This window comes from Plasmodium knowlesi, assembly GCF_000006355.2.
Source record: "Plasmodium knowlesi strain H genome assembly, chromosome: 8".
NCBI classification, from domain to species: domain Eukaryota; phylum Apicomplexa; class Aconoidasida; order Haemosporida; family Plasmodiidae; genus Plasmodium; species Plasmodium knowlesi.
In genome coordinates, this window is record NC_011909.2 from 1,049,573 (window position 1) to 1,070,674 (window position 21,102).

General features: G+C 38.3%; 4 protein-coding genes across 4 annotated transcripts; all 4 read left to right on the top strand.

Moving 5' to 3' along the window:
• Positions 1-2,314: 2,314 nt before the first annotated feature.
• PKNH_0823000 (conserved Plasmodium protein, unknown function) lies at positions 2,315-7,418 on the top strand (the record flags this gene model as incomplete). Its single annotated transcript, XM_039113988.1, has 18 exons — positions 2,315-2,695; positions 2,863-3,052; positions 3,211-3,336; positions 3,611-3,653; positions 3,810-3,873; positions 3,964-4,014; positions 4,142-4,199; positions 4,344-4,423; positions 4,580-4,685; positions 4,795-4,868; positions 5,011-5,082; positions 5,225-5,365; positions 5,555-5,624; positions 5,777-5,858; positions 6,023-6,089; positions 6,214-6,284; positions 6,506-6,624; positions 7,363-7,418. The coding sequence occupies 18 exons, from the start codon at positions 2,315-2,317 to the stop codon at positions 7,416-7,418; spliced, it is 1,851 nt and encodes a 616-aa protein (XP_038969621.1).
• A 448-nt stretch (positions 7,419-7,866) lies between these two features.
• Positions 7,867-11,135, top strand: PKNH_0823100 (conserved Plasmodium protein, unknown function; the record flags this gene model as incomplete). The annotated part of the gene is made up of 3 exons (XM_039113989.1): positions 7,867-7,957; positions 8,172-8,596; positions 8,751-11,135. 3 exons carry the CDS (start codon positions 7,867-7,869, stop codon positions 11,133-11,135), a joined length of 2,901 nt encoding a protein of 966 aa, XP_038969622.1.
• Positions 11,136-12,925: 1,790 nt separating this feature from the next.
• Positions 12,926-15,483, top strand: PKNH_0823200 (uncharacterized protein; the record flags this gene model as incomplete). Its single annotated transcript, XM_002258838.1, has 2 exons — positions 12,926-13,009; positions 13,918-15,483. The coding sequence occupies 2 exons, from the start codon at positions 12,926-12,928 to the stop codon at positions 15,481-15,483; spliced, it is 1,650 nt and encodes a 549-aa protein (XP_002258874.1).
• A 3,897-nt stretch (positions 15,484-19,380) lies between these two features.
• On the top strand, positions 19,381-20,144 carry PKNH_0823300 (Plasmodium exported protein, unknown function; the record flags this gene model as incomplete). The annotated part of the gene is made up of 2 exons (XM_039113990.1): positions 19,381-19,452; positions 19,629-20,144. The coding sequence occupies 2 exons, from the start codon at positions 19,381-19,383 to the stop codon at positions 20,142-20,144; spliced, it is 588 nt and encodes a 195-aa protein (XP_038969623.1).
• Positions 20,145-21,102: the final 958 nt, after the last annotated feature.

Sequence of the window (21,102 nt, forward strand, 5' to 3'; positions counted from 1 at the left end):
AAAAGAGAAATGCGGAGGGGGATATCATTCTATCTTCACAGCTGTTCAATATGTGTGTGCATTTGAACTGTGCGTTTGTGAGGAAAAAATTCCCAACGCTTTTTTTGCAAATGATTTGTAACTGTATTGGGACGTCGCCACCCCCCTCCAGCGGTTGAAAATGCTATGTAGACCCTTCACGGAATGACTCGGTAGTAATCACTCACATTGTACAATGTAAGTTTTGCAATTAAACCATACCTGATGGAATAAAAAAAAAAAAAAAAAAAAAAAAAAGGAACAGGAACAGGAACAGGAACAGGAACAGGACACTTGAGTGAGTTTTCCGCGTAGGATCGACGTGGCAGGAGTGTGTACATTATTTCACATATGGAAGTGTACGAGTTGGTTTGTAAACAAATCCACTGGATAAGAAAAATGCAGCGAAATGACGCCAGAACATTTGCAGCATTTTTCGCAGAAATTTTCGCAGGATTTTTCACCGCATGTTTCGTTGCAATGTTTGCCCAAATTTTCTGCGTTATGCAGTGCAGACAAGTCGGCACCCATATCCTCATCAATTTTTACAAAATTTACCCCACGTCAACGTGGCGCCATTAAAAAGTGTCACCGCGATTTGTCCCTTGGGTGAAGTGGGGCACTGAGCTATAGATGGTCCACGTGCGTATGTTTTGTTTTTCGCAGCATTTTGTCGAGGTGTGCGCGAGTAGTTGGCCAACGTCGTTCTGTCGCTGCCATGCCACTTTGCGGGCGATTTACAAAGTGTGTTTTCCCTCCATTTTGTGCAAAAAAAAATAAAATAAAATAAAAATAAAAGTGTCATTTTTGTGAAGGCTCAAAAAAACCCTTTTGAAAACTAGTGGGCCAAAATTACGCCAACAATTTGTCATCAATTTTGCGGCAGCCCACCGAAATGTATGGACGCTATATGAATGGTCAAGCGAAGTTTGCCTCGGTTGCACGTTCCTGAAGAAATAGGCGAACGGGCGAATAGGCAACGAATCGTCACACTCAAAAGGAAAGCTGCACAGCAGTTGTTGCTGCATCCGCAAAATGGCGCGCCCCTGCGAAATAGTCACCTGAGTTTTGCGAAGCATGCGTATGTGCGCAGCATGTCTACACACACGTGCGTATTCCCCTCTTCCTTCTTTGGGAGGGCACAGTTGGCATGATACTGACTGTCACCTTTGCATTGCATAGGGGGATAAAAGAAAGGCCAACTTCACGGAGGCTCTTTCCCTCTCCACATTAATTCGCTCACAAAAAAAAAAAAAAAAAAAAAAAAACGCTTAAAGCTGCATCCTTCAAATGAGAAACACATCTTTGCAGCAATTCTTTTCCTGACAAAATAAAAGGAACTTACTCCTTTATAACCTCGTCAAATTTTCTAGTATAGGTGTGACCATTGCATTACTTAGGGGTAGACGAAAATTGTCATTTTTTTTTTTTTTTCCTCACCTTACTTGGGCTTCAGCCCATTAGCCATGGGATAAAAGAGTTTACATAGTATCAACGTGCGTCCAGACAAAAAAAATTGCAGACCGATTTTTGCACGACAAAAGAGGTTTACAAAAATGTGAATAATACCCTTTAAATTCAGTGAAGCATTTCCTCCGTTTTTCTTTTTTCTTATATCAATTTAATAGCGTAAAAAGAGGGCATTTCCCCTTGTCTCGTCATTTCAAACCGATTAGTGGCCCATCCATTCGAGGCAGATGAAAAAAAAAAAAAAAAAAAAAAAAAAATCCTCTAGAATCCCGCAAGAGTACACATGTGTATCATCTAAAAGGATCAACTTCTCTGTCTGTCCACATGGATTTATCTTCCTATTTTAAACAAATCAGATGGTATAAATTCACATTCACCGTTTTGTTCATATGAACAAGTGAGGCATGTTTCTCCCCGTACCACTGAGTAAAGGCCTTCTAATGCGTATAGCCTTACATAGAATACTTCATGCATTAGGGTACCAGTTGAAAGTCCCCCTTTGTTTCTTTAATTACCAACAGATCTCTTTGAAGGAGTGTCTACAGAACGTTAGCGAAGCATACGTGGTGACAATTGCCTTTTTCCGAGGTGATAAATGAACCGCACTGATGCATGCACCATTCTTGGTAAAATGACTATTTCTCCACGTTTTTTTGCAAAAAAAAAAAAAAAAAAAAAAAAAAGAGAATAGGGAGAAGACCAACGTGGTAGAAGTAATTCGTGTGTACACTATCCTTGTATGGTTATTTCGCATCGGATAACACAATTTCTCCCTATTCCATATATCATCTTCTAGATAAAAGTGAAGTAGGAATGGTAACGAAACATGAAGGGGAACTATGATTCCTTTAGTAGAGAAAATTCAGATGATGAACAATGCAAGAATAAAACTCACAGCCAGAAAAAGAAAATGATGATTAAATATATGAGTACCATCGAGGAAGGAATGAAGGAGGAAGAAGTTAATTCGTTGGATGAAGTAAAATTAGATGATCACCTTTCTGATGAGGTTGAAAATGAAGTACAAGAAGGAAGTTATGTAGACAGTGAGGACCACATCATTTTGACGGACGAAGATGTGGCGATTTCGGGCAACACAGGAGGCGATTCTTCCAATAATGAATCCCCATGCGATAAGGATGACGATTATTCTATGGACGACATTGACGCAGGGAGTGCAAGCAGGAATCACCTTAGTTCAGGGCCCGTAAGAAATGCGCACGCCCCTGGATAAAACCTCATAGAGGATATTTCCCGTGGGATGACGGAGGTTTTTAAGTTCCTCCCAATATTTGCACTTCGACGGTTATTTTCCCTTATGGTATTTTTTTCGAGCTTTTACTGGAGCATGCACAATTTTTCTTCGTATCGTAGGCTTCGCTGAGCTTTGTAGAGCCGAGGGGAGAGGAAGCATTAGCAGGATTGAACGAAGGAGAAGGGGAAAATGCATTACCTCATGGTGGTAGTGATAAGGATGCTTATCAATCGAGTGAAGATGACAGGGATACTCTTCCAACTGAAGGGGTCGGACACGAAACGGGGGAGAGCGCTGATAATAGCAGAGGTAGACAGAACCACAAAATAAGCAAGCACACACAACCATATGTTTACATATTTTTCTACACACCATCGTCACTATGCCACTTTGTGCGAAAACGTACTTCTCTAACGCAAAGGGGGGGAGAAAGACAAACCCCTGTACCCACCTGAACATATGCGCAGGCAACCGACACAAGTCATGTGATGAGGGTGACGAGGCTCCCGGCGATACAAAGGACAATGTTACTAACATAGAACAAATGCATACGAACGAGAAAAAAAATGCACTCTTCGATATGGAAATTAAGGGTAAGCGGAACGGGTCACGGGTGACATAATTCCACAACACGTATTTTGTAATGATCTTCTCGAGCGGAACTCCCAAGAAAAAAACGAAGAAAGAAAAAAAAAGGACAAATTGAAAAATGAGAGAAGAATTCAATGTTATGAGCTTATACAAAAAAATACCCTATGATGGTACCCATCTGGTGCAGAGAGGACCGATAATTCACCAGCACAGAGATACATGATGACTCCTCCCCTTTATTTTATTTTATTTTTCTTCTCCCTTCCCTGTTGGTAGATATAAATGATTGGAAGTCCAAATATAGACACTTGACATCATCGTACGCTGAGAAGTTACGAATACAATTCGACGTGTTGGGCTTCTCCCATTCGTTGTGTCTCCCTTTGTCTGCTCCTCTGCTTAGGTTCATCCACCCTCGCCTAAGCCTCTGAACCGAACATGTTGCAACATCGTACGCCATTTACCCACCGAGCAGCTTCCGAAAATTGGAGAAGGAAATGAATAGAGCGATCAACAGTGAACACATCGACCAAATAACGGTTACATGAAGAATAAAGGATGAAAAAAAAAAAAAATCCTCACATGGGAAATGTATATGAATTTCAACATATTTCACTCTCCATGTGCAGAGACGAAGCATTAAGCAGCACAAGGATTTCCTAGACAACGAGTATAAGGAGGTGTGAAAGGAAGATTTCCTCTTTTGTTTTCGACCTCCTTTGAGAAAACACTTACCGCTCCCTTCGCTTCACCTGTGCATATCGAAATATTGGCACATGGCTGTATCCACCTTTGCCTTTAAATCAGTGGCTGTCCGTTTTGGTAAAGACCGTTTCGGAGTTCAAGAAAAATATTGGGGCTCACGGTATGTTTGTAAAGCAAAAAAAAAAAAAAAAAAAAAAAAAAAGGGGGGAAGGATGGGTCTCACCGTGATGGGCTAGGCAGTGCCTGTATACCTATCCATCTATTTGGCGCTTCCATTTACCGTTCCCATTTGTGACGAGCGCAGTTTCCGAACTTAACGAAAAGGAGTACCAAATTTTGTCCAAGAATATCTTCGAAGATTTCCGGGAGAAGTACTTGGAAGAGGTGACGGATGGGTTTCGAGGCAGATATACGACTGACTAGTTTGCTCCACAACGAGACGCTATGCTATGTCATGCATTACGATGTTCTTCCAAGTGTTGCCCCGATTTACCCAGTTTGATGTGTTTGAATAACCTGTTCACTTTTTCCCCTTCGAAGACCAACCTTAACATCGTCCTCTATTTGGCGGTGACCAAGCACGATATAACAGTTGACGATGACGTTGCGAAGTACCTCCAAGGGTGTTACGAATCGGCGAACACGGGTAGACAAAGGAAAAAAAAAGGGAAGGTCTTTCTGGGGAACCCCCAAATTGGACTCGTGCTTATCCTTTTTTCTGCCTTTAACCCATTTGTATGTTCTCCCTTTTGAAGACAAGACGCTGTATAGCAACGTACAGAAGCTGCTGGAAGTGAATGAGCACATTAGGAACATAGGCGGAAGAACGGTACATAGGCATATAGGGAAAAGGAAAGAGGAAAGCTCCTTAATTACCCTATGAGAACACACAGAGGCGCGCAAAGACATACCTTTACTGTATGTTTTCGGGAAGGCATATACATGACGATACGCACGTTAACGGCTCGCAGGGCACCTGGGATGAAGACGAACACAACTATTTTATGAAAGTGTACGAGAACAACGCGAATTTGGGAGATGAGGTAGTCCACAGACGAGGCAGCCACAAAAACGGGAAGCTGCAAAGACAGGGCAGCTTCTTTCCTTCAGCAAAAAAGTGGAAAAAAGGACCAGCAGATAGGTGCACGTGTTAATCCTAATACAATACGCTTCCCCCCTGCCTAGGTTCTTTTGGGCATGCTGAAAAGCTGCATGAACAAATCGGAGGAAGAAATTATTGAACACGTGTCTTGGTACAAGCAATTCATCTCGTACAAGCACTTAAAGAACAGGTGCCTCAACAACATCAGCATCATTAATGTGAATGTAAGAGATGAGAGGGGAAAAGAAAAAGAAACTGACGTGCCATGAGGGATCACATTTCAGATTAATCTCGCATTACATTTACTTCGCTTTATATTTTCCAGCAATTTAAGGAGCTCCTTTTTCCATGGAGTTCTTCTAACTCACGGTTTCCGCCTACACCTACTGTACTTCTTCGATACTTAATCACAGGAGCAGCGCAAAAACGATTCCAAAATTGAGGAGAAAAAGAACATGATACAGAAATGGAAGGAGAAAAAACGTGAGTACAAAAAGGGAGGGGATGCACCCGGAGGAGATTATGCAGAGGCCTGCTACGCTATTGCTACATGGTTGCTAAACAACTGATGGATTTGACTCATCCATCACGAGCGACGACGTGCCTCCCTCTGAAATCCATCCGTTAAACCGCAGAGCAAGAGTCGGCGATTAAGATGAAGGAAATGAAAGAGATGAAAAAAGAGGAAATGAAGATAAACAAAATGATCCGGGAAAAGTAAACAAGCACTAAGAAGGCGCTTTAATCCCGAGCACTTGTCACATAGCATTGTGCCACGAATGCGTTGGGGTGCTTCCCTGCGCTGTCCTATCCTGCCCATTTTGCCCCCTTCTACACTTCCTCCTACACACATCCAACCTTGTCCCCCCCCCTCTGCTCAGTATCAAGAAGAAAAAGCAAATGATACAGGAACAGTTGAACAACAAAAAAGAGGAAATAAAGAAAAACGTAACGCAAAAAAAAAAAAGAGGGGAAAAGAAGGGAACTAATGTTGGGCTTCCCCATCACGAAGAAGACATACACCTTCGCTCGTGATGCACTAAAGAATCATGTATCATTTTCTTCTAAGCAGAAAATGGAAAAGCAGCAAAAGAGTGTCCTGTCTGAGGAATCGTTGCAGAGGATTAATGAGCGGAATGAACGGTTGGGCGGAATAAGTGCAACTCTGACGGGAAAGAAATGGGATAAAAAAAAAGAAAAAAAAGTGATTTCACTTCGTTCTTTTTTATTGTTCTTCCCATTTTTCTCGCGTCTTCCTGTGATTTACAGCAAAGGCTAGTTGTATTACTTCTTCCTTTATGACCCTTCCACATGATCCTTTTTTTTATTTCCCACCATGCTTGCTACCTTTCTATTTTCCCCAGTATTTTACAAAAAAAGGTGCAGTCAAATTTGAACCTTAGCGAGGATATCAACGAGCGAGAAAAAAAAACAACGAAGCAGAAGTATATGCACATCCAGAGCAAGCTACTGAGCAACACAGGTACGGCTAACACGGCCGTAGCCCTGATAGAGTTACCGGAGGGGGGATGCTCTTGCCATCTGCATGAATTGTGCTTTTTTCTGCTAACTATCCCACCTTTTCAATTTTCCAATGCTTCGCCCCTGCGCAATTATTTTATTTTCCACTTCTTCGGTCTATTGTGCATCGTTTTTTCTCCCCCTTATACATTTTTGTGGCTCTACGCGGGCCCGTTGACAATTTTTATTATTTCTCTTCGGCCGCGGTAGAGGAGAGGCTGCATAGAGCACCCCCTTCCCCAGTGGAAGCTTCATTTTATCGTTTGCATTGAGGAAAGTAGTCGATGGGTAAATTCATTTGCATATGCCTAGTTCGTTCTCCATTTGTTCTCGCTCCATTTTGCATGCGCGTATTCATTGTACGGAAATTTCCCTGTGTAGCATTTCCTTGTATTTTTTTTGTGAGCCTGGGCTGGCCCCGTCACCCCGCCCCCAATATTTGCGTTCATGAATAAAAGAAAAAAGGGAAAAAAATATATGTTCGTAACATATATATAGTTTCCATGCCTTTTTTGTTCATTGTTACATGCGTACCAGCGTGCGTGGTAATCGAGAAGAAGAAAAAGAAAAAACAGTTATTCCCCCCTGGGGGATGGCTTTTGTAGCCGTCCCCTGCGATTAGCGGCGGAAAACCTTAGATGGCCGAATTTGTAACGAACGCGTCCCATTTATTCTTTGCCCCTATTTCCCAACTCTACAGATAACCTGTTAAGGAGAATTGAGTCCAGCGTAGAAACGATAAAGAACATTTTGTAGTTTGCTCAGTTATATTTCGCTGCCCGATTTGTGGCACTTGGCTTTTTCATTTGTTCATGACTTTTTTTTTTTTTTTTTTTTTTTGTATATATTTTTTCCTTTCCCTTCCCTTTTTGCCACGTAACCCCTGCGTGTGGGCCTAAACTATGGTGAACTTATGCAGACTTGGCCTCGAAATCACACGCCATAATCTACTTTACCAACACGAGACTTGTTAACTATGCCATTTCGCATTAATGAAACGCTTCGTGAGGCGAGAAAAAAGAGAGGGAATATACTAACGACTAAATTGCATAGGAAGAGGAAAAAAAAAAAAAAAAAAAAAAGTGAATAGCGCATCGTAGCGATTACGCTCGTGCAACATATTGAGGACGGAATTTATTTTTACTGTCTATTCGTCAGAAGGGGCATCTTCAGAGGGGCACAACGACCTAGAGATATCAGCAGGATGAATTTAGGACGGCTTAGTGTGAACCTGCTTGTGTACTGGCTGGTACAAATATACGTGGAGAGGAAGCACCTGCATTGTTACGCCAGCAGTAAGGGATGAGTGACAACCAGGAAAAGGGGAATGTTAACACATGTGCTTATCCATCCCTAGAGTGATACACAGTCGCTGGTGTCTTGATATGAAGCACAGGTCTACGTGGACCTTTTCTACCGCACGCACTTTTTTTTTTTTTTTTTTTTTTTTTTTCATTCCTCCATATGCGTGACTTTTTTACTTTTTTTTTTTTTTTTTTTTCTCGACAGATACGAATGATCCAAAGCCGCCGCAGACGAAAGATGATCAAAATGGAAATGCATCAGTATTGACGAGCAGTGTGGACTCGCTGGTGGATAACATTCTTGAAATAGTACACTACGTGGAAGACATGAACAACTACATCGTCGACTTTAAGAAGGAGTTGCAAAGCAAATTCGAGTACCTCGTACAACACGACGTCAGTTTGTATGAGTCGTACGAACACAATGAAAATATATTAACCCATATTTACTCCTACAATGAGAATAAGCTACAGAGATATTCTAAATACCTGGATAATTTGAAAGATGTAAAATTAGAAATGTTTAATGACACCATTAATAACATTCAGAGGGAGAATATATACTATGTCAACTTCGTGTACAGAAACCTTCTCTCCAAGATTGACTTGCTCAGTGACCTCAACAGGAAGGTACGTTAGGCCGGAGTCTGCTCATGCATTTTGTGAGTAGTGATAGCCAAGTGGTATATTCCTTCCCTTTCACGGTTGTCTTTTTTTTACTTTTCTTATTTTTCTCCTTTTTCTGCCTTTTCATATTTTCCCCTTTTTGCCCCCTTTGCCGCAGAAAATGGACAGAGAGAGGCAGAAAAACCTGCGGGAGCTGAACAATTACCTGGATGAGCTCAAGAACAAAATGATGAGCATGGAGCAGCAGTTCAGCCAAGTGATTAAGGAAAAGGCGGAAAACATACGGAACTGGAACCATGAGAACATAAACAGGTTCGAAGCGTCTGCCACAGACTACCTTCAAGGGAACAGCAACTTTGACACCTTCTCCAGTTACGTAATAAATGACTTCCTCCTAAGTGGAAAAAGAATTAATGTTTTAGATTATGAAAATAATTCCTTCTTCAAGAGCAATTTCCTATACTTCAATTTTCTACACAATTATATTAAGGAGAGAAAGAATGAAAAAATTATGAATATCTATATCTATTTGAAGGACCCCCTGATAAAGGAGCACGAGTTGTCCTACTTGAATTACTACGTCATCGTGGACCTACATATCGTGGACACAATCATAAAGAATGTAGAAATGTTAGCCAAGGCACAAGGGAAAAGCAAAAGCGATTTTAATGATGTGCTTATCTGTGTGGACAACTACACAGTTAAATACAACGTACTATCGAGCAACATATATTTGGGCATGGAGCCAGAGATTAAGAACTTTTTTTCGAACAAAATGAAAAACAAAATTGAGGACAAGAAAATCCAAGACATATTAGCTGAGCTCCGGAAAAAAAACAGAGCCAATTATGAGAATACCATTTTTAATGATGAATACTATAAAAGGATGGAGAGTATGGAGAAGGCGAGGGAAAGAGCTTCTGGTGGAGGGGAGAATAAGCTGATAAATAAAAAAGGTCAGCCCAATGTATACATCATGAAGAAGAATATCTTCTTCGACTCGAAGAAGGAGTACTACAAGAAGTTCCTGTCCGTCTACACATACGAAGAAATATTTCGCATCCTTTGTGGTGACAACAGCAACTGCAGTTCTAATATTCTTAATTCGTTGGACGACGTAAACAAGAGTACATTCATTTTGAGGAGTCACTTGACCATTAAGAATGAGTTGAAGAAGTTTTTCATGATTCACCAGACCGAGTTGCTTAATAGAAGGCGCAGGGGAGACGGAGAAGAGGCGGAGAAACAGGGGAAGAATGGACACAGCAAGTCCAGCTGGGCGGTTCAGCCAGGCCTACCAGGTGTGTCGAACCAAGCGGACACCCCTCTCACCCCAAACATATGCCCGGCAGGGAAGCAGAACATATTCTCCAATAGCGACATGTGTCCAAGGGAGGGGGGGAAGGACCCCCAACCCTTCCCGTACAGCAAGGACAACCTTATTAACATGGACAATGTGGACGATTACTTGAATACATATTATGTGTCATATCACAGTTCATTCAAGGTGGTGAAGCGGGAGCAGTACTACTCCATCCTGTCGCACATATTTGAGAGCTACCTGAGCAAGGCCGACTCAGCCCAAATGGCTGGCCAGTTTCCGCACCTAAGAGGGCGCAACCACATCTCCATCAACTACCTGGGGATGATGCCCGAAATTGTGAAGGCGTACAAGACGTTCAAGTACTGCAACTCGTTGTACGCGCTCGGGAACACATACGTCCGAAGGAGGACTCATGGGGAATCTGGAATGGAAGAGGGCACAGAGGAAAGGGACGATGATGAGGATGATTATGGAGATGATGGCGGTGAAGAGGAGGAGGAAACTGACGGTGAACATGCGGATGCGGAGAAAGGAAAGCCAAGTGAAGCCGGACCAATACAACCGCACAACGAAATAACAGACGAAATTGCCTTCCTGAAGAAACACAATCACAAATACATGAATCTGTTCCAGCAGCATGTGGAGGAGGAGATAAAATTCATAAACTTCTTCGAAGTGCTCATAAAGAAAAAAGTAGCAGTCATCCTGGAGAGAAACGAATTTTTGAAGTTATACATTTTCTATGGGAAAAAGAAATTGCCGACGTTGCCATACACGAACTTGTTCTTTAACTGTAGGACTATAATAAAAATTGAGGTGCTTAGGGATGTGAACACAAAACAGATAATTTACTCAAGTAGGTCTTTCTTCCTGGAGACCTTGATAACATTGAAGGAGTATAAAATAAAGAACGAGAGCGCATACATCATCATTGAAACATCTGATGAAACGAGCTCCATTAAGAAAAGACTAAAAATGGAAATGCTCTACAGAATATCTCCTATGTCTCATATAAATGCTTATATAATTTCGAACAATAGAAGGGAGACTGTGTACCACAAGGGTAACGTATACCAGCGGTCTGCCAATGACATCAAGGACGTCATCAGTGATATTCGCAATGATTTTCTCAATATCATGTTGCCGCAGTACAATTTGTTCGACCTGTTCGACAGTCATATATACATCATTATTTGCTTGAAGAACGAGAACTGCTAATTATTGGAGAGAGGTGGTAAGAGCGGTGGAGATTTTCGGGGGTCCACACCCAGCTTTATCAGGACTACCACACAAGTGGTAATAACGGAGGAAGCATATTACAGGGAATGTCCAAGAACACAACCACCCGAAGGGGGTGATGCTGAAACCATGCTTATTTTAGGGGGAAGAGCATTTTCCAATATATATGTGGTGCGCTTCGGGAGGGCGCATATTTGTCCTATTTCAAGAGGCTAACACTCATCGGGAGGATAGAAGGGCACAATCACGGTTCCTTCCTTTTTTTTTTTTTTTTTCCGTTCATTAAGCTCCTCCAGAAAAGCGAGTAATAGAGTCGTTACCTGTAGATGCTCCTGTATTCATTTCTTCCCTTCAATGTTATTTTTAAAAAGCACCCCTATCTTTTTGTACATTCCTTTTACATTTTAATAGGGAATACCCTCCAACACTAAACTTCTTTTTTTTTTTTTTTTTTTTTAAAAGAAATATATAATAATTCCTAACATTTTTCCATATATTTCATTTCTTTCCATTCTAATTCATTTTCCTTATTCCCCTTGCCATCCGGTTGGTTTGTGCCATCCGGTTTTGCCTCCTTGTCTGCGGGGAGTTTTTCCTTTCCCTTCCCCTTACTCAACTAAAGCTAACCCCGGAAAATTTATTCCAACACCCTGGAAAGCTTATTCCTACACTCCTTAAACCTTCATCCTAAACACGGAATCTTACTTCGAACACCCCCAATATCTTACTCCTAAACCCCGAAACTTAATTTTAAATCCTAAACCCTAAACCCTGAACCCTAAACCCTAAACCCCAAACTCATGAAACTTAAACCCTAAACCCTAAACCCTAAACCCTGAACCCTGAACCCTAAACCCTGAACCATGAAACCCTAAACCCTGAACCATGAAACCCTAAACCCTGAACCATGAAACCCTATACCCTGAACCATGAAACCCTAAACCCTGAACCATGAAACCCTAAACCCTGAACCATGAAACCCTAAACCCTGAACCATGAAACCCTAAACCCTGAACCATGAAACCCTAAACCCTAAACCCTGAACCCTAAACTGGTAAAACCTAAACTCGTAAACCCTAAATTCGTAAACCCTAAACTCGTAAAACCTAAAACATGAGCAATGGTCGAAGATTATTCGAAAGTTTCGATATAGTAAAAATTTAATTTATCCCTCCATTATTCCTTTTATTCTCGATTTTACCTGAAATAAGGAAGGGGAGCAATAAGGATAATAAAAAATGTGAGCGCACGTATGTGAAAACATATATGCAACTTTTTTTTATTCTTGTTTGTACTCAGGAATGTAGATAATTAACTGGCCTCTCTTATACACCTTTTAGGTGATAACATACAGAATGGAAGGTGTGGGGGAGAGGAATGAATGATTCATATTGTTTTTTTCCAATGGAGGGAAAAAAAGAAAAGAACAATAATCATTATAAAATATTATTATTTTTTAATTTACATTTGTACGAAATATAATTAATTTTGCGTGCGTGTTATTTTACAATATTTGATTTTTTTTTTTTCAAAATTAATTATTATTGATCTACGTATATAAGAATTCCTTACATAGAATGCATTTACACATTTACCGTAAAAATAAAGAAGAAGTAAGTGCATTGTTAGGTCGAATACCAAATCCCATATATACAACATCATATATATGAACACAACCTGTCATATGCACAACATGATATGAACACAACCTGTCATAAGCAAATCAAATAAAGAGCAGAGCAAATTAAAAGAGAGACGTGAGAAAAAAAATGGCACCTTTTTCTTTTATAAAAACATCTACATTAATCTTTGCATACCTATTCTTATGGTATCAAACCAATTATCAACACCAGGTATGAATAACAAAAAAAATTTTTTTTTGTTATATTTTTTACAACTATAGGGGAAAATTTGGTGTGGGCGAAAACGTATACATACATATATATTATATATTATTTTGCCACACTAAATTATTATTCATATTTATTATTCATGTTTAAGGAAAAAAAGGGGGGGCGGGGGAAGGTTTCAGGGATTTTAGGGTTTAGGGTTTAGGGTTCAAGGTTTAGGTATGACGGTCTTAGAGTTCGAGGTTTAGGGTTTAGTGTTGAGGGTTCAGGGTTCAGTTTTTAGGGTTAAGGGTTTAGGGTTTAGGGTTTAGGGTTCCGGGTATAGGGTTTAGGGTTCAGTGGTTTAGGGTTTAGGGTTCAGGGTTCAGGGTTTAGGGTTTAGGGTTCAGGGTTCAGGGTTTAGGGTTTAGGAGTAAGATTCCGGGTTCCGCGTTTAGGGTTTAGGGTTCAGGGTTCCGGGTTTAGAATTTATGGTTTAGGGTTTTGGAGGAAGGTTCCAGGGTATAGATATAAGGTTGTAGGGGTGTTGGTATAAGGTTTTAACGATCTAAGATTAAGGTGTTAGGGGTGTTAAAAGTTAGATTCCGGGTTATAGACATAAGGTACCAGGGCATAAGGAGTACAGTTCCGGGGTTAGGATTTAGGGTTGTGGGTTCAGGAGTAAAGGTTTTAGGTGTGTTAGAAGTCAGATTTAGGGGATTAGGAATTAAGGTTCGGGGGTGTTAGAAGTCAAATTCTTGGTTATAGACATAAGGTTTTAGGGCATAGAGAGTAGGGGTTCAGGGGTTAGGGTTTAGTTTGCTTTAAGGGGGGGATGGCGGGGGAAGGAAACCCTTCCCCCCCTTTTTTTTAGACCATTCCTTACATATTTATATTTTCTATATATATATGTTTTAATTTTTTTTTTTTAGGTGAGTGCATTAAGCACATTAAACGATGATGATATATCGGATGGAAGCGGTTTATATTCATCAGAGGAAGATGTAAATAATGGAAATGGTCATTTAAAGACATTACAAGGAAATGGAACAAATGTTCGAACAACATCACATCAAGAGGTGAAGAAGAAGGGGGGCGATGTTTATCGCCCCCCTTCTTCTTCTTCTCTTTTTGCAGCTGATGATGATGATGATGGAGATGATGACCTTGAGGATGATTTAGTCCTTGGTCATATTCCTCCTACGGATGACCTGTTAGAAAAAAAGGACTCGCATGACAATGAAATGGACTTATTCGATCCAACAAAGGAAAACGCACCTCCCCATAAAGGAGAAAATCACCACTCTAAGAAGAGAAAATTTTTTGGTAGTTTTTTCAAAAAATCACCCGGAAAAAGGGATTTAACACAGTCCGACTCCAAAAAGGATTTAACACAGTCCGACTCCAAAAAGGATTTAACACAGTCCGACTCCAAAAAGGATTTAACCCAGTCCGACTCCAAAAAGGATTTAACCCAGTCCGACTCCAAAAAGGATTTAACACAGTCCGACTCCAAAAAGGATTTAACACTGTCCGACTCCAAAAAGGATTTAACCCAGTCCGACTCGAAAAAGGATTTAACCCAGTCCGACTCGAAAAAGGATTTAACCCAGTCCGACTCGAAAAAGGATTTAACCCAGTCCGACTCGAAAAAGGATTTAACCCAGTCCGACTCCAAAAAGGATTTAACACTGTCCGACTCCAAAAAGGATTTAACCCAGTCCGACTCCAAAAAGGATTTAACACAGTCCGACTCCAAAAAGGATTTAACACTGTCCGACTCCAAAAAGGATTTAACCCAGTCCGACTCCAAAAAGGATTTAACCCAGTCCGACCCCAAAAAGGATTTAACACAGTCCGACTCCAAAAAGGATTTAACACTGTCCGACTCCAAAAAGGATTTAACCCAGTCCGACTCGAAAAAGGATTTAACCCAGTCCGACCCCAAAATGGATTTAACACAGTCCGACTCCAAAAAGGATTTAACCCAGTCCGACTCGAAAAAGGATTTAACCCAGTCCGACCCCAAAAAGGATTTAACACTGTCCAACCCCAAAGGGGATTTAACACAATCACCTCTTAAGGGTGACGAACAAAAGTTAAAGAAAAATGAAAAAAAATCAAAGAACGAAAAGAATAAAGCTCCATGCACAAAGAAAAAGTGTTGGCGAGATAGGTTCATTTGTAGATTATGTTGTGGTAAAATGAAAGCGCATGAGTGGATACTACTCATATTAGTTGTGCTTGTTCTATTTATGTGGATTCCAAATTTCGTAAGCTCCCTTTTTTACATTATTCCAAGGGGAATGCAAAGCAATAGTCCGTACTATTACATAAGCTTCGCGGTCTGTGTAATTGTTGGAGTAGTCCTCCTTATTGTATTATGGAAGTTCTGGAAGTCGGAGGGGGGAAGAAATTTGTCTAATAAATTATTAAAATGCCAACCTCCTCCACAAGAACAGGACAATTTGCCTATAGGCAAATCTGAAACGAAATAAACAGTTAACAAAGTCCTTGGAGGAAAAAGGTGTGTGAGTGTGTGCGTATGTGATGGTGATGAGGAGGAGGTAACTCAGTTCCTTTATATATATGAATAAATAATATTCCTGATTCCATATTATAATTTTATGTCTATTATATATATAGTCGTAGGTTATGTTGTTGTTTTTATATACTGAACATACATTATACTATTATGATAACACATGATAACTTATGATCCCATATGATCACATATGATCACATATCATGGCATATGATAACATATCATGTTCATATTATGTTCATATTATGGTAACTTTTCCCCATTATGGTATATTACTGTATTTTTTTTACTTTATATATTAGGACAATGTTCACTCCGGGCATTATATATACATATACATCTATGCGTATATATATGTTCTTTCCTTCTCCTTCTTTACATTCATTCTTTTATTTCTGTTCTGTTCTTCATTCATTCTCTCATTATTTTTTCTTTTCATCCTTTATTTTCACTCCTCCATTTCCTTCTTGTTCCTTCTTTCATTAACAAAGAGGAATCCTCCCGTATTAAACCAAATACTTAACGATATATTGCAGCTATCAATCCCGCAACCTAAAAATGCGAAATCTTACACATATACACCGTAAAATATTAAATCCCGCAACCTAAAAATGCGAAATCTTACATACATACACCGTAAAATATTATAAATCCCACAACCTAAATACGAAATCTTACACATATACACCGTAAAATATTATAAATCCCGCAACCTAAAAATGCGAAATCTTACACATATACACCGTAAAATATTAAATCCCGCAACCTAAAAATGCGAAATCTTACACATATACACCCGTAAAATATTATAAATCCCACAACCTAAATATAAAATCCTACACATATACACCGAAAAATATTATATCCCGCAACCTAAATACGAAATATTACACATATACACCGTAAAAATATTATATTGCGCAACATAAATAAAAAATCCTACACATATACACCGTAAAATATTATATCGCGCAACCTAAAAATACGAAATATTACACATATACACCGAAAAATATTATATCCCGCAACCTAAATACGAAATATTACACTTATACACCGTAAAAATATTATATTGCGCAACATAAATAAAAAATCCTACACATATACACCCGTAAAATATTATAAATCCCACAACCTAAATATAAAATCCTACACATATACACCGTAAAATATTATAAATCTCGCAACCTAAAAATGCGAAATCTTACACATATACACCGTAAAAATATTATAAATCTCGCAACCTAAAAATACGAAATCTTACACATATACACCGTAAAATATTATAAATCCCGCAACCTGAAGTGCGAAATCCTACACATATACACTCTTAAAATATTATATCCTGCAACCGAAATTCGAAATCTTAAATACACCCTAAAATATTATATCCTGCAACCTAAATACGAAATCCTACACATACACCGTAAAATATTATATCCCGCAAAACTACATGCGAAATCTTTCACATATACACCTGTAAAATATTAAATCCCGCAACCTAAAAATGCGAAATCTTACACATGTACACCGTAAAATATTAAATCCCGCAACCTAAAAATACGAAATGTTACACATATACACCGTAAAATATTATAAATCCCGCAACCTAAAAATACGAAATCTTGCACATATACACCGTAAAATATGCAATACTACATACATCCTTAATGCATAACCTGAACATTAAACCCTAAAGAACTAAACCGTAAGCACTAAGCCTTAAACACAGAAAAACCCTAAACCTAAACCCTAAACCCTGAACACTAAACCCTAAATCCTAAACTCTGAAGCCTAAACCCTAAATCCCAAAACCCCAAATTCTGAACCCTAAACCTTAAACATTAGATCCTAAACCCTAAGAATTAGACCCCTAAACCCTAAATATTAGACCCTAAACCCTAGACATTAGGCACTAAACCGTAATCATTAGACCCAAAACCCTTAACCCTAAACCCTAAACCCGGAACCCTAAACCCTAAACCCGGAACCCTAAACCCTAAACCCTAAACCCTAAACCCTAAACCCTAAACCCGGAACCCTACTCCTAAACCCGGAACCCTACTCCTAAACCCGGAACCCTACTCCTAATCCCGGAACCCTACTCCTAAACCCGGAACCCTACTCCTAAACCCGGAACCCTACTCCTAAACCCGGAACCCTACTCCTAAACCCGGAACCATAAACCCTAAACCCGGAACCCTAAACCCTAAACCCGGAACCCTAAACCCTAAACCCTAAACCCGGAACCCTATACCCGGAACCATGAAACGCTAAAACCCCGAAACCCTGGAACCATAAATCCAGAACCCTTAAACCTGAACCGGGGTTGCTTAACCCTGAAGTCTCATTCTGGAATATGGAACCCAAAAGCTAAATCCTAAATTCTACATACTACAAGCGTAACACTACTTCCACACATGGAACCATCCTTTCTTTCTCCTTCTCGTGCTCCTTTTCTTCCATACCTTTATATTCTTCTTTCCATACTCTCTTTTGTTTATTTATTTACCTTCTTTCTTTAGTAAGTTCTTTTTTTTCTTTTTTTCACTTCGTTATCTTACTATCTTTCTTTGACTCTTTTATTCTTTTTCTTTTATTTCTTTCCTCAATTTCTAACTTTTTTTTTATTACTTTTTTTTTCTTTCCTTCTTTTTTTTATTACTTTTTTTTTTCTTTGCTTTTCTTTTTATTTCTTTTTTATTCTTTTCTTTTCCTTTTCTTTCCTTTTTCTTCCTTTACCTTTTCTTCTTCTTTTTTTTTTCCTTCCTTTTCTTTTCTTTTCTCTTTATTATTTTTCCTTCTCTTTTCCTTTCCTTTTCTTGTACACTTTCTATTCCTTTTACTTTTTTTTTCTTTTCCTCCTCTTTTCTCTTTTATTACTTTTCTATTTTTTCCTTTCCTTTCTTCTTTTCTTTCCTTTTCTTTCTATTCCTTTTTCCTTTTCTTTTTATCCCATTTTGTTTTTCTTTTTTTTTTTTAAATAAACGCTTTTTTTTTTTTTTTTTTTTCTTCTTGACTCGTTTTTTCTGTTTTCTTTTTTCATTCCTTCTATACATGTTTGTCGACGGGGAATGAATCTATACATATATAGGGCTTTCTATTTTTTTTTCCTTAACTTTTATTTATTATTTATCACATTGTATTAGATCGAACACTTCTATGGGAGGGGAGGGGAGACGTGGATAGTGGTCATTATAATAATATATATAATCAGTTCTACATGTTAATATATGTTACCTCCAAATTCCGGTGCAGTGCACAAGATCTTAGACTATTAGTTCTATAATTAAGGAATTTTGTGTATGTTCCATATACAAAGCATTGAATTATCATCTTTGGTAACTTTTTGTTCTTTTTTTTGTGCTCGAAATTCAAATTAATATACTACTTGTATATATATATATATATATATTTATTTATTTATATAGTTTTATTATTAAGAAAGATTTAATTTGTTCTTATTACAATAATGAATGTAGGATATATGTAGTTCAGGAATTTGTGCCACTTGTTTGGAAAATATTAATTATTCTATTTAATTTGTAAGAAGAATACTGTTCTGTAAAACTAATTTTTTTCACAAATTCTATATTATTTGTATTATTCATAAATTATGTATTCGAACAATTTTCTTTGATTCATAGTGTACATATACGAAATTAAGGCAGAATCTGTGAAATGTAAACGCAGAAGATTCTATTAGAATTCCTTATTATTATTATGGGGGGAAATATTTTTATACTATATGCATATAATAAATGAAGAAGAACACATATGGGTCACTCCGAATTCAGCCATACCAAATATACAGTACAAAAGCAAATCAACATAACAAAAATCGATCAGAATGGCACCGTTCTCTTTCACGAACGCACTAACATACATCTATGTCCTCTTCGCCCTGTTACATTTTTACTACGTATGATATGAATTATTACATTCTAAAAATCCTTACATTTATTATTATTAACTCCTTGGGTACTTATTTGAGAGCCTGAAGGGGGGAAATATTTCCCCCTCTTCTTCTTTAATTCCATTATATTACATGCATACTACACAAAATTTGAATAAACTAACTCCCTTTCATGATGTTAGGTAATTCAATTGGGCATATCATTGCATGGTAATAGTGCAACTATTTGGGACAGTATACTAAATATAAGAACTGGAAGGTCATTAGCGGATAAAACTGAAATTCACAGACCAAAGCAGAGTGAAGTCCTCGCTAGTCCTAAGGATGGGGATCCCACTGAAAGTACTGAGTTGCATGGGACGTTGGAAACATCAGATTCGAAGCCTAAGTCAAGAGTGATGGCATTTATGAAAATGAAGGAGCAATATGGAAAAATAAAAATCAGAACTAGACGAGGTTATAATAAAATGGTATATACTATTAGAGAAAATAAAGAATGGATCCTCTGCACATTAGGTATTTCCATCTTTTTTCCAGCAGCTCTTTGTTCTTTAGGTATTTTTGTTTGGACGTATATATTAATAAAAGAAGTTCCTTGGACTACAGGGTACATTACAATTCCTCTATTTATGGTATGTATCATACTAAGCATGATCGTGGGAACCTACTACCCCTTGAAGAGGGCTTTATGTACATAGGGAAAAATTCAGAATAAACATTTCTCCCAAATGGAAAAGATTACAAATGTGAAGCAGACAAAAAAATAGGAAGAATAAGAAGGTGTTACACTTCCAATAATGCACTCCTGGTATTCTGTGTTATAATTGTACGTATATTCATTTAGATTATTTCCTTCTTTGAATTCCCCTAATATGCTTATTACATGCTTTATACATATTTATATACAGTTTATACTTCAATTCCTTCTTTCATTATAATGTGGCCCATTCCTCTATAATACATATGGTTCATTTATACGTATGATTCCTTACATGGACTATTAATTATTAGTGCATATTATGAATGTGGAATTTCTCCTTTTTTTTTTGGAAGTTCATAAGTTCCTTCATTCGTTATATATATGTGTACATACATAAATATATGTATATATACATGTATATAGATGCATATATGTGTCCACATATATATATATATATATATATATACAGCTATATATGTATTACATATATATGAGGACAGATATATATACATTCGTCCCCATTGTCCTTTCCTTCATACTTTCTTCTCTTTCTTCTTTACTTTTTATTTTCTTTCCTTTCTTTCTTTTTATTCGTTTTTCTTACTTTCCCCATATCAACAGTATCCTCACTATAGCTTATTCCACTATGCACCACCAGCTATTCCATATAAGTAGGTGCCAGTGATTCTCCTGCCCCCTGACATGGACGCCCTGCCATTCACTACAGAGGGGGGGAATCAAAATGTGCATTCTTCGACTTCCTAACAAAATTGCTCATTCGTAATTAGATAAACATTTATTTCTCTATGTACAGTTTGAACAAATTCAATATTACATGAATATATATTCGCGAATTCATACTTTGCCCCCCGGAAGAATATGCTTATATACACACTTTCCCCTTAAGAAATCCCATTTAAGGAATGGGAACAATTCTTTGTTTTTCTATGGAAGAC